The 14172-nt window shown below is 42.5% G+C and overlaps 1 protein-coding gene and 1 long non-coding RNA gene across 7 annotated transcripts in view; both read right to left on the reverse strand.

Annotated features, from left to right (window-relative positions):
- App (amyloid beta precursor protein) overlaps positions 1-8019 on the reverse strand; it is a 237999-nt gene extending 229980 nt beyond the window's left edge. For 4 of the 6 annotated variants that reach the window (XM_078044500.1, XM_078044498.1, XM_078044497.1 and 1 more), the window contains exon 1: positions 7774-8018. In XM_078044500.1, the coding sequence (XP_077900626.1) occupies positions 7774-7830 (57 nt within the window). In that variant the 5' untranslated portion in view covers positions 7831-8018. Of the gene's footprint in view, positions 1-7773 lie in introns of all 6 variants that reach the window. The other 2 variants (XM_078044496.1, XM_078044499.1) reach the window with 2 other exon arrangements.
- Positions 8020-10549: 2530 nt separating this feature from the next.
- Positions 10550-13446, reverse strand: LOC144376466 (uncharacterized). Its single transcript, XR_013436981.1, has 3 exons — positions 13304-13446; positions 10744-10858; positions 10550-10668 (listed from the first exon to the last, which is right to left on the reverse strand). It is a non-coding gene; the product is annotated as an uncharacterized LOC144376466 (long non-coding RNA).
- Positions 13447-14172: the final 726 nt, after the last annotated feature.

Consider the following 14172-nt stretch of genomic DNA (forward strand, 5'->3'; position numbering starts at 1 on the left):
TATACAACAGATCTCTTATTCTCATAAGTGTGTTTTAAGGATGAAAAGTAATTTATCCATCTCCATCATTTAGGACGCCTTATATTTTTCAATGAAGAGAGTCTGTGGCTTTCTCTGGAAGGTGACTGACAGCACAGGACAAATTAGACTTTTGATTTAACCATCAAAAAACAAAATAAGTAACAATTTTTCTTGTCAAAAGAAAATTTTTCATCTGAAAAAAATCTTCTAAACTTGAGAATAATCTGTAAATGAGGGAATTCCAACACTGTTTGGGGATCCCTAATAAGACCCTAAGAAATCACCACTTTGTTGATCAGGATCCACTCACTCACAAACTGCCTCATTCTCCTCTCCCCTCTCCTACAGTGTTTATGTTGTCTATTTCTTATCCTTGCTCACCAATGCTACACATGATTCTAGGTCCACCTCCTGCATGCCTACTACATTTATTTATTCTGAGTAGACTACTACAAATGCAGCTTAAAAAAAAAAAAACAAGTGGATTCCTTGGGACTTTGCTTCTTGATCCTTCAATGTGTTAATCATCACTGAAGTGCAGTATCTGCAGTTTAATGCACTGAGAGCTTTGAACTATCCTTAGCCTAATTTTGAAATCGGGATTGAAAGTCTTTTCTGTCATGACCAAAATATGCTGATTTTTTTAAATATATACTTTAGATGTGATAGCCATATATCACTGGTTACATACATTAACTTTATTTTGAAACTGATTTCTTAACAGAAATACAGCCTTCTCAAGAAATATGTGCTTCAGTTTCCTCATCCCCAGTGAAGAGCAACTTCTGAGTTTCCATTCTAGGACCAAAATTCTTTTGCTGGCATTTGAAATGATCCACTTCTGCTCAGATTGGCAAAGTCTTGTTTACTAATTTTTCCAGAAAAGGTTTTGCAAGAAACTAAGCCAAGCCTATTCACAGCTCCAGTGCATATAGATGGTGACCAACTAATAGTTAATAATTGACCAGTGTATAAACTGCTCAATATTAGACACTGTATGGCTGCCAGTGTGCACATTAAAAATAGGTCGTTCCAGGCTGGGGATATAGTTCAGTTGGTAGAGTGCTTGCCTCTCTTGCACAAGGCGCTGGGATCAATAGCCAGCACCACAAAAAAAAAAAAAAAAAAAAATAGGTCTTTTCCATTTGTGTTAAAACCTGCTTGTACTTTTTCCACATTTCCATACTGCTTAAACTTCTCAATGAGCATGAAACATTCAAACATTTTTCAAGCAGCCAACTGCAATAGAAAATTATAAATTTAATAAAAGAAATTTTATAATGTGTTGTAAAATTTTTATCTGAGATGTGCTTTTATATTTAAATCAAATTCAATCATTCTTATGAAGAACAAACCACCTGCTTCCTAGAACAGTCTTAATTGGTTGATAAGTGAATTAATAAGTGAAATAGAAAACTTTCAAAAACTATGTGTGAGACTTAAATATATCAATTTTACATCACCATCACCATCGTATAAATAGTAAGATTTACATAGCACTTATAATGGGCCATCAGGCTACATATATATTAACTCATACACATGTTCTAAGCATTTTACATAGACGGCAATTTAATCCTCAACAACAGCCAACAGCTCCAAAGGGTCAGGACCAGTTCCTCAAACAGTGTGTGCTATGGTTTAGATCTTACATATGTCCCACGACCCATGTACTCAGGGCTTATTCCCTAATGTGGCCCTATTGGGAGATAGTGGAACCTGGGACCTGGTGGAAGGTTTAAGATCACTGGAGATGTTTCCTTGAAGGGAATTGGGGAACTCACATCTCCTCCTCTTTCCTTTTTGCTTCTAGGCTTCCTTGAGGTATGCACCTTACCTATTACACACTTTCCACCATGATGAGCTACCCAACCCCTGGCCCAAAAGTAACCAGGCCAGTCAACCATGGACTACTGAAACTTCCAAAACCGTAAGCCAAAGTAAACCTTCCCTTTAAGCTGATTATCTGAGGTATTTTGTTACAGTAATGGAAAGCTAACAGTGTGCAATAATGCTGCCTTCTCTACACATCTGAGAAACACTCAATGACTCAGTGTTACTGGCCTAAGATCAAGCCTGGAATAAAAGTCAACATTATAAATGCAGAAATAATTCCAAGTCTTTCCATAGAGATGGGTTTTTTAAAAAAATCTCTCTCATCTTCCCCATTTCAACTACTACCTTCGTTCATAAAATACTATAATTCTAACCATGTTCAAGCTAAATTTGAATTGTATGCCTCTTCAAAACGCAGGCACACAAATCTAAATAAAATGCCCTCTTTGCTCCATTCTATAGCTCAGATTTAACACACGTGAGGCTGAGTCCTCTGCATTGCTCTTTGAAAAGTCACCTAGCTAATATGTTAAGCCTCACTTTTTCAAAATCTGTTAACTGAGAAATGTGTCTAGGATTTTTTTTTAAATAAATTACCTTATTCTTAGTTTTATCCAGTCTTTGGTGGATTTTTATTCCTAAAGAATCCTGATTCATAGATATATCTATGAATCAGGATTAATCTGAAGAGAAAAAAAATCACCATTTTTTTTCCAAAGAAAAATACTACTGCCCTCATTATTTCTTCAACTGTGCACATTGAACTGAAGACAATGAAACTTGCCCCCTTCTCTAAGGTTTTCATGTGCAAACTCCGAGTGAGGGTTTGGGTACTATGCTTTTCTTTGTATAAAGGAATGGAACAGAGTGGGAAGGAAAGGGGAAAAGAGAACGACTCAGACTTTTTATTGCCCATCATCCCATCCATTCAGGGAGTACTCGTTCCTTCCCCTTAGTTTTGCCAGTCTGCCACCTTCTCCTCTCCCAGTGTCTCATGAGGGTGTGTCTGTATACTGTGACACAGGCTGTGAGACTCACAGGGTGACAACATTTCAAGGGTTTGCAGAAGCCGGTATTTAACATCCATCTGGGTTCCACACATTTGTATTCAAGATCCCATTATGAAAAGGAAAGGATTTCATGGTCAAGTGCAACAGAAAGGTCACACTCACCAGCAAAAGACCTAAACACCGTGCAACTGTTAGTGCTTGGAGCTGAGGCCACTGCGGGTCATGACCTCACAAGTGTAGGTAGTGTGCCAGGTGAGGGGAGAGTTCTTCCCTGACACTACATGAGTTTCCAGCCCCATGAATGGAGTTTACTAGTAATCCTTGTTATAAGAAGAATGTTAATGTGTGACAGCTTGAAGAGAAATAAAAACACTTAACAATGGCCTGTGTTTTCTTTTGCCTTTCTCCATATTTCTTGCTCTACTGAGCCTTCCAGGCAGTACTTGGCCTTTTTGGTTTCAGAACAACTTGCTGAGACCTTCTCCAAGATCCAAAAAGTAGCTTGCAAGTAGTTCATGTTGGTGTATTTGTAGCTGGTCTTAAAACTCTGGTTGCACATAAGAATTACTAAGAATTACCTAAAGAGGTTTTGTTTGTTTGTTTGTTTGTTTGTTTGTTTTTTTCTCCAAATGCCAATGACAAGGCATTGCTCCAAAGGATCTTATTTAGCTGCATTGGGTGGAGTCCTGACAAGAGTTTTGTTTTTGTTTTGTTTTTATTTTAATCCACATGATTCCAATGTGCAATCAAGGTTGAGAACCTGTGATTAATAAAATAATGTTCCTTGTTAGAAGCATTTGACAAAACAAAAGCAAAAAAAAAAAAATTATTTTACCCATCCCTTCATTACTATCCAGAGAATTGCTTTTTCATCATGTACTGTCTTGGTCAAGACCCTACTTGATACCCACACCATAGGTTTCTCAATCCTGCTTTCAGTCCCTTATCTCCTTATTCCCAATTCCCTGCTCCTCTCCAGAGCATACCCTGCAACTGTCACAGTTCATGTGCCTACTTATAGAGTCTGTTGTTTATCTGTCTTACCCAGAAGACTGGAAGCTATGTGAAGGAGAAGATGGTTGGGAGCACTGCAATATCATCCATGCTCAGAGACTGGGTTTGGCCCCAGAAGTCAATCAGTAAAAATTTCCCTAATATTTGATTAAGAGACTAATCAAGTCCAATCCTGCACTGTGCTCACCCTTAAAGGAGGAACAGAGAATAGAAGATAAAGGCCCTGCCTACACATTCCTATGTGTGTGTGTGTGTGTGTGTGAGAGAGAGAGACAGAGAGAGAGAGAGAGAGAGAGAGAGAGAGAGAGAGAGAGACAGAGACAGAGACAGAGAGAGTCTAGAGAGAGAGAGAGAGAGACTATCTGTCTCTCTTCTGGCAAAGGCAAAAAGAGGCATGTAAACAAATACCATACCTGTACAGACTTAGCCTCCACGCCCCAGACTTGGTATACAAACCTAGGTGGAAAGTTACTACCAGGAAATGCTACAGGATTATCTCATCCATTGTTCCTTTACTCCTTAAATACAGGTTTTTACCCTATAACACTTTCACTCTATACACAGCTAAATATGTATTCTTTCTAGAACTTAACATATAAGTTCTTTCATAATCATGAGCATGTTTTATTTACCCCACAAACTTCAGGGTGGTGGGGAAGGGCAGTGAGTAATGAGAACTATGCAAGGAAATTAAACCTTACATTCTTGAAACTTGGCACTTGCAGGTCATTTGTGTAGGTTTATCTTTGCTTACATGATTGATATACCAAGGTAGAGACTTTAAAAGAAACACATTAATCAAAGATGCTTTGTAAGTCTCAAGGCAATACATTTTGCAGAAATAATGTAATTTCTACTGAATTTTATTGAACTTCTTTCATTCACTTTTTCAGGCACATCATAGCTATGCTTATTTCTAGAGCAACTGACAACCTACATCATCATATAAATAACTGTACAAAAAACTTCCTGGTATGCCATAAACAATAACTTAAAATAGTGATCCTGTAGCAACAAGGAGATTGATTAACCATAAAATAACCTCTCCATTTTCCTTGAAACCAATATTCAATTGATCATATTTCTTTGCCTTTTTTTTTTAAGCAGTCATTACTAGTCATTCCTAACTTAACCTTGTAATCTTACATGTTCCTTTTCATTTCCTCAATCCCGACCAGAACAGCTGCTCCATCTAGTAACTTCTCTGCAGTACTAATAGTCAGGATTCTTTGCTGCTTAGGGTGACAGGAGAGTAGCTTTTGCAGCCTATCATGGCTTCCCACCGATTAGCAAAAAAGGGTGACTCCTTGTAGATAACCATCTCAGCCTCACTATTCTGTGTGCAGGATTCTACTTTTAGGGCAGTTCTCATCAGTAGCAGTAAGTTTCTAGCATCTGTGAATCAGCACTATACCAACACAAGACAATTGTGTTTAGACGAAACCTTTAATGCAGGAAAGCAAAACCTAACAGGGAAAAAAATTAATGAATGGGTGATTAAGTAAGTAAGTAAGTAAATAAATAAATAAATAAATAAATATTTTGCGTGTCAAGGATTGTTAAACTCATGCCTCTAATCAATACACCAGACAAAAGCATCAACCGGGGGAATAACAACCCTTCCCTGCAAGCTGGGGCCCCATTATCATTGCTGTCATTTGTTTCTTTTTTAGAGCCACCTGCAGACCTATTTTCAATAGTCAACTCATAATTACATTGGTTCAGTGACACAGAGCTTCACAAATCCCCTTCAAACCTCAGTAGAGTGAATTACCTACCCTTCTACCAGCACTTTGCAAAATGTACTAAAGTCAATCTGATCTCCAGCCTTTAAAGGTGATAATAACCAGAGAAATATCTCCAGAAAGATGGCATAAAAAGCAAATAGAAAGTAAATTCAAATCATATCTGCCTACATGTTACCTCTTTTTATACAGAAAAAAATGCTTAAGAAAGTTAAATATTTAAGTTTTGGCAAAAGCTCTCAAAACAAAGGTTATGGTGTGTTTTTAATTGCTTTTTCTGTTTTTTAATTTGTAGTGAGACAATTCAGGAAAATTAAAATCTTCATACAAACAAAATATTAAGTCATCAATCAGCATTTCCTAATTGAATGCCTCTTTTAAGAACATGGAAAACCAAATTCTTAGACTCCTAAACCAGCCTGTCTTAACTAGCCCTCCGGTGATTCCTGAGCCACTTGTGGATGAAAATCAGAAGGGAAAAAAGTTCAATGACCTTGTAAATTAGGGACTAAAAAACTGTAATGGTGTGACAATCTGTACAGTCTCGGTGGAATTACAGAAAAACACTTGCCCGGAAATTGCTTTTTTGGAAAATTACTACGAGGTGGGGGAGAGAAGGGGACAAAAATGGGGAGGGGTGGTTGCAAATGGTAAGATACTTAAACGGGAACCTCACCAATGCAAAATGCAATCTCCTCTGCCCCAACTGTCAAGCAAACAACTTCCAAGCATCTTCAGATAAAAAGAAAAATAGTCTTTTTGCTCAGGCGTTAGCTGAATGTTCCAGAGTTGGGTGAATGGGGAAGACTTGTTATACACCTAGTGGTGGGTGGATTTCACCAGGCTGCAGCCTCCACACAGCTTTTCTTTGCTGCACTGCAGAGGCGCCATCTTCTCCGTCTTAATCTTCACTCTGTTCAACCCTTTTATCTGCACCCTAAAAAAAGGAGCCTGCGGACTCTCCCCCACCATCCTGCGCCCTCAGGGGGTCTAAACCAGAATCCCCAGAGCTGCCAGGGAGGAGGCCGCGCCTTAATCAGACAAACGTCCCCTTTGATGCCCAGGAGGGATGAGATCCTGCTTCCCACCACCCGCCACTGCCCTTTCCAGTCGCGCACCCCACTCTCCAGTATTTCTCCCTAAGGACTTTAGAGCCCAGCACAGAATGAAAGCACAGCGGTGATCCAAGGATGTGAACAAGAGCGACCCGACCCCGAGGCTCCGCCGGGAGGCCCCAGCAGCGCCCCAGCCCCCTCTGGGGCAGACGCGCGGCGCTGGGAAGGGAGCCTTGGTGGCTCACAGACTACCGCGGCTCAGCCACCGCGCCCCGGACGGCGAGGGCGGGGTGCCGCCGCTTTTGTTCCACGGGACTTTCTCCCTGGCTGGGAGAAGCTTGAGGGTGCGAATGCACGCCCGGGACGTCCGGGCTTAGGGAAGGTGCAGTGGCCGCTGGTCTCCGACCCCTCCCATCTCTCGCAACTTACACAAAAGGGAGACGCGGAAATGTACAAAGTTTGCCTGCGGAAGGCGGTGCGCGACCCTGGCGCCAGCGCCTGCTAGGGTTGTTCGCAGGCTGCCACCGCCAGCGACCGCGAACAGGAACAGGGATGAAGGCGAGCAAGAGGGGTGGAAGTAGGAAGAAAAGGTGAAACGCGTGGCATGGGCAGAAAGAAGCCAGGAGACCCCCAGCTTCCAGAGGGGTTCCGACTCCTCCACCCGGGGGCCCGAGAGAAAGGGAAGGGCAGCGACTGAAGGCTCCGAGACTGGATCCGGGGACTCTGCGTTTTCGGTTTTCCACACGTGCTCCCTTCCCCTTCTCCCCCATCTGGATGTCTCTCGCCTCCCTGGACCCTGATCTCGAGACAGGGCTGAGTCAGGGTCTGGGATCAGCGACTCCCCCTCCCCTTATCGCCCAGAGCTGGCGGGGACCAGGGAAGCCCCGCGCCTCGCCCGCTCGGTCTCCGCTGACCAGGGCGCGCGTCCCCGGGGCAGGGCTGGGCCGGAGGCGGGGATGCGCAGGGGGCCCGTGAGCGGGGGTGGCGAGGAGAAGGGCACTCTTAGCAGCCCCCTGCTTCTCAGAATTAAAGACTTGGGGGGATCGCATCCCCATCATGCTCTCCTCCCCCCTTCCAGGGCACAGCACCCACCTCCAGCGCGCGAGCCGTCCAAGCGGCCAGCAGAAGCAGAGCCAAGCTGGGCAGCATCGCGACCCTGCGCTGGGCACCGAGTGCGCTGCTGTGCGAATGGGATCCGCCGCGCCCTTGCTGTGCTCGAGTCTCCTCCACCGTCTCTGGTGGCCCAGCGATCGCACTGGTCCGGGTGCTCTCGTCTACCGCTGCCGAGGAAACTGACGGAGCCGGAGCGCGGCGGCGGGGCTCGGAGCCCGGAGAGTCAGCTGATCCGGCCCACCCCGCTCGGCACCCGAGAGAGACCCCTAGCGGAGCCGCCGCGGAGCTGCGCCCGCTGGCACCGGGAGGGGTCCGCGCCCCCGGCGCCCACAGGTGCGGCGCCTCTGGCTCCCCACGCGCCTCCCCGACCCACCACCCACCGCCCACCAGGGCTCGGGGAACCGCAGGAGGGAGAGTCTGGGGCCAGGGGAGGGACGGTGCAGGATTAGGGAAAGGTGAGTCGTAGGACGTTTGGGGCTCCAGAAAAGTCGGGAGCGCTCCTGCTCGTCCCCGTGAGCTTGAATCATGCGACCCCGCAGGCCTCTTGGGATGTCGTATATAGGGCTGCTGCTGGGGTGCGTTTTTATCCGCATTTCAGTTTTTGTCTGGGTTCGGAGAGGTGGGGCAAGCCTTTCTGGAAGAGAACAGGAGCAATCGACGCTTAAAGGAAACAGGATTTTTTTGCTTGTTGAGAAAGCAAAAACCTCGGGGTTTTTTTCCCCGTCAAAAGCAGCTACGAACAACCTGGAATTTCTATCTTTAGAAAGATCGAAAGGAGATAGATAGACGCGGGACCCGGGAAAGAAGCAGGCGACCCATTTTCTCCTTCTGGAAAGCAATATTTTTGTTTTTTGGAGTTTTTATGTTTTATTCTCTTATTATTTACGTGTGCGCGCTCGCGCGTTTAGAGGAGATAGGAATTGGGGGGCATATATCAGGTAGGAATGTAACATCTCAGATGGAGATAAAGTAGAAGTTATGACGGAAGAGATCTTAAGAGGTAATTCTTGTTCTGTCCTGTAACTGAGGACTTCCGACCTCAAATTCTGGCCCTGTTCTTCATTGTCTGTCCTATATTACAGAAACGAACCTTATGCAAAGCCACTTAATCATAGATAAAGAAAAACTGTACAATGCCCAGTGTTCAGTTAGTGTACAATGGTCTAGAACTGCCAGGATATACCCTTTTCTGACCTGAAGTGGTGTCTGTCACCAAACTACAGCCCACTTGGTACTGATGGGAGAGAAAAAAAGCCAGGGAGTGCTGTGGCCCTTCTTAGGGCTTCACTGCAAATGGCCTCTTCTCTCTCCTGCTCATTGCTCCTGCGCTGTGGAGTGATGGCTCAGCCAGAGGCTGCCCACTTCTGCTCTGAGAAGTCAGCATTTACCTGCCAGCTCCAATAAATGTTGTCATCTACTCTATACATTCAGTCCTGACCCTTGGATTACTTTTTGTCCTGAATGACCTAAAATAAATAAATAAATATATATGCATATATATGTATATATATGTGTATTTTTATATATTACTATATATATTATGCAATATTTGTTTTCATGGTTTATGTCATTCACTTACAAAAACAAATGAAAACATTGCTATGATATTACTATGATTATTTCCACTCATAAGTCAGGAAGCCAGGGGTTGGGGACTATCCTCAAAGTGCCAGTTTTTCATTTGAGAAACCTTGGGTTTGATCCCCAGCGCGCACAGACGCGCGCGCGTGCACACACACACACACACACACACACACACACACACACACACACAAAGTTGGGACTGAAGGGGAAAGACTAAGGTGAAAAAAAAATTCAATTGTTGACCTTCCATACCATACTGCTTCCCAAATGCATGTACCCACCACCAGGATTCTGTTTATCTGAGATTTGTATGAGCAAAGAAGGCATCTAAAACAGAGGAGTGTGACTTAGAGATGGGGGGAACAGGGTCAGCTACAAATTTTCTCAAGTCTGGTGCCAAATGAAAACGTGGAATTTGTTGTCCCAAAATTTAAAAGTTTAAGACGGTAACAGCCCAACATTAAACCAAGCATGAGAGTCTTCTGAATGCAGGACACAGGTTGCAGGCCCATAAAGCCAGTCCCAGGAGGAAGGGAACAGTTTTTAAGAGTAGAAACTTTTAATGAGCATGAGATTTAAAAATATAGAAATGAGGTCAAGTGCTGTGGCACACACCTCTAATCTCAGCTACTTGTGAAGCTAAAGAGCACAAGTTCGAGGCCAGTCTGGGCAATGTAATGGGACCCTGTCTCAAAAATAAAAATGTCTAAAGGAGTTGAAATTAAAACCACCCTAATGACCTCATTAACTTAATTACGTCTTTAAAACTGTAGGTCAGTGATAGAGCACCCCTGATCTCAATCCCTGGTACTGAAAAAGAAAGAGAGTCTATCACTTATAAAAGTGAAAGCTCTTAGATTTAATAATTATTCTTTTCACCACTGAAATGCATCCCATCACACATTCCTGGTCAAAACAGTGCGATACATGGCATAGTTTCTGGTGACTTCTACACCTTGGCTATTCTCCTCCAAATATGTTCTGGTTCATTTGTGTCTGAAACCTAATGCTGACTTTGGTAGCTGCATCCCACTGTGAATTCCAATTGGTCACACCTGCTACCAAATCTTCCAATTCTGTCTTATGTATGGTGCTGCTAAGCCATGTTGCTGTCGTTTTGTGTTTAGGTTGTTGTCTGTGCCTCATAAGTGTCATCAAAAGTAATCATAAGTCCAAGCCAAAAGATGAGCCCTGTATTAATTTTCTAGGACTGCTATAACAAAATGCCACAGAATGAATGCTGGGTAAGTTGCCTGGGAATGGTGCTCTTGCCTGGATTCAATACCAGCACTGGAAAAAAAAAATAGCAAATGAGAAACAACATAGACAAGATGACATAAATAACAGCAGAAACTAGAAACTTACTTTATCACGGTCCTGGAGACTGGAAGTCCAAGATCAAGGTATCAGTAGGTTTGGTTTCTTCTGAGGCCTGGCTCCTTGATTTACGGATGGCCATTTTCTCCCTGTGACCTCAGATCTGAGGACAAATTTGCGTAATATATAGATCTGTGTGTGTCTGTGTCCAAATTTCCTCTTTTAAAGGATGCCAGTTTTAGTTAAATAAGCCTTGATGATGACCTCATTAACTTACTTACCTCTTTAAAGACCCTATCTCCAAACACAGTTATATTTTGAGGTTTTGGAGATGTTAGAACTGCAACATAAGAATTTGGTCCATATTAGAGTAAATAGGACAAAAATACATGACACAAACAACTTGTCCGGGAAAGGGTTTATTTTGGTTCACGATTTCAGAGGTTTCAGTCCATTGTGAACTGGCTCCATTGCTAGGGTCCTGAGGTGAGGCGGAACATCATGGCAGAAGAGTATGGCAGAAGGAAAATGCTCAGCTCATGGTAGCAAGAAACAGAGAAAGAAAGGGACCAGGGACAAGATAGTCTCCAAGGGCATGCTCCCACTGACCTACTTCCTCTAGCCCTGCCCTGTCTGGGGCTTTCACCATCTCCCAGTCGTCCATTCAAATCATTAATCCAGTCATTTCCTAAAATCCCACCTCTGAACATTGTTGCACAGGGGACTATGCCTTCAAAACATGACACTTTGGGGAATATTCCAGAAACAAACTGTAACACTATAAATCCAGTTACTAATCTTTGATGATTTTTTTTTAACCAATGATCAATGTTCTACTGCCATTTTCAGTTGGAAGATCATTCAGCTGAACAGAAAAAAATAGAAATTGAAGAGATCTGCCTTTTCTCTATGAACATGGCACCCTGTTCCCCACGAAGCTGGCTTACCCTTAACATGACTACCAGACTCTGAAAATAAATAAAATGGCCTTTTACATTTTTCCCTTAGAAAATGTTATCAAAGCTTAAACTTGTATTGACATTTAAAATCTGTATTAGTTTGCTAGAGCTGCCATAACAAAATGCCAGACTGGGTAGTTTTCAAGAACAGAAATTCAATTTCTCACAATTTTAGAGAAGTCCAAGATCAAAGTGCAGGCACGGTTGGACTCCTCAGAGGCCTTTCTTGCAGATGAACGACTTACTCTTTCTTTGCGTAATCATCACTCCATCTTTGCATACCTGCTGTCATGGTATTTTCAAATTTTCTTAAAGAATACTGGTCATGTTATATTAGATCCCACCATAATTATCTAATTTTAACTTAATAAGCTCTTTCAAGGACCTTTCTCCAAATATAGCCACGTCCTGACATACCGAGGGTTAGGGATTCCATATATGAATTTTGAGGGAATACAGTTCAATCTGCAACAGAAGAACCCCTAAAATTATTCTCACACTTTAAGATACCCTCACATCCATCCTTGGAGTGGGTTCTTTCCAATTTTTATCCATGCCTTTTTGAAATCAGAATGCTTTTTAAATAACTGCCTCCTGGTTGAATATTTGAACTAGTTAGCCACTCCAGTGTTGGGAACTACCACACCCTCTATGGAGGTGCTACTTTGCTGGGTGTTATCTGTAATGACAGACATAGGAATGTATTTGACAGTTTCATATGCTTCTTAGAAATTGTCTTCCCTTCCAGAACCTCACCCCGATTCCTCTTTGTGATCAAAAACGGAACCTTAGTTGTATTCTCGCTTATCCCTTTCTGCCTCTAAGACAGGCCATTATTAATTTCTTTAGCCTCTCGTAACTACCTAAGTCTGAATCATGAACATTATTCAAATCTGGGGTACAAACTCCTTTTCCTAATGACGTGCACTGTGGTTTTGCAAAGTAAGTTATATTTATTGTTTCTTTCTTTTTTAATGAGCAGACACAAGAAATGTTAATTCCTGTAATCCCAGGAGCTCAGGAGGCTGAGGCAGGAGGATTGCATGTTTGAAGCAACCTCAGCAACTCAGCAAGGCTGTAAACAACCTGGTAAAAGCCTGTCTCAAATAAAAAAATAAAAAGGGCTACAGATGTGGCTCAGTAGTTAAGTACCCTTGGATTCAATCCCAGTACCAAAAAAAAAAAAATTAAACTATAATTATTGTTAACATACCTCCATTTAACCATATTTATCTAATAGATCTGCATGTAAACAGGGGATGTGACATTTTATTTACACTTTTTCTTAAGTTACTACCTCATTTATGGATCTTTGCTTCGTGGGAGTACATCCATGAAGTATTCATATATTTTCAGACAATACAATAATTTCAAAATTAATTCTTTACCATCAGTATACGAAACTACTTTAAACAGATTTCAGATCAAATAAGTCACATTTTACAAATAGGCTTAGATATTTCAGTAGTAACTCCATGGAACAATAGAATTAAATGTTTAACCAGGGATCACTACTGGCAGTTGGCTTATATAACTTGTTTGGGGAATGGTGGCAATCCCTAGGTTGTTGTAGGACTGATGTGAAAAAACATTCTTGGGTTTTATGGAATAAAAGAACAAGAGAGGAAAAAGAAAGAGGTTGTACATACCAGCCTCAGAGGTGGGGAGTATGAAAATCAGTCCAGTAGCAGGAAGATGTAATGGAGCCATGTGAACATTGTGTGGATTCCCTTCCTTAGAGCACTTTGGATAACTGTGCAGTGGTATGCCAAGGTGGAAAAAGGGAAAACCTGAACATTACACATTAACTTGGGAAAGAGTTATGGAAACTCTCAGAGCCTGAGTTTTGACAAATGCTTCCCTTAGGTGTTTCAGTGATGAATTGAGAAGGCACCTAGCACAAGGTCTGGTTTGCCATAGAAACCAATTCTCTTTTCTTGAGAAAGAAACATTTCACCATGACCTTGCACTGACTTTGCCAGTGGCTGCCAGATAGTGCAGTGACTCTCAACCCGGGTGTTACCTTAGCTTAGGTGAATTCCTAAGCAAAAAAAAAAAAAAAAAAAAGAAAAGAAAGTATTTTGTTTATAGAAGTTCCAAATTCATGAGTAGTTTAGTTCTGATATAAATGAGAGCAGACTCAATTTACCATCAGCATATTCTTACTTGTGTTTCAATACATTCTCTTGACTGGGAGAGAAGGGATGGAGCTAGGACTACTACACTGAGAATTAGGTAAAACCCTGACACACCCAAGGGTGTGTGCCTGGTATGTGAAAGATATGCATCCTGTTTACAAATGGCACTGTGCTGCATAAGGCTGCTTGCCAGGGGTGCTGAGAAAATTACTTTCAGCTGGACATACCGATTGGAAGACCACAACACATGGTCAAGGAGAGCCACACCTAGAGCAGCTGCAAGAAGCCCCAGCTCTCAGAATTGTTGGGCCCCGGAGCCACTGACGGCACTCAACACTGGCGACAGACATGGAAGCCAAGGGCATGTTTTGCTCAGGGAA

This window comes from Ictidomys tridecemlineatus, chromosome 3 (genome assembly GCF_052094955.1).
Source record: "Ictidomys tridecemlineatus isolate mIctTri1 chromosome 3, mIctTri1.hap1, whole genome shotgun sequence".
NCBI lineage: Eukaryota > Metazoa > Chordata > Mammalia > Rodentia > Sciuridae > Ictidomys > Ictidomys tridecemlineatus.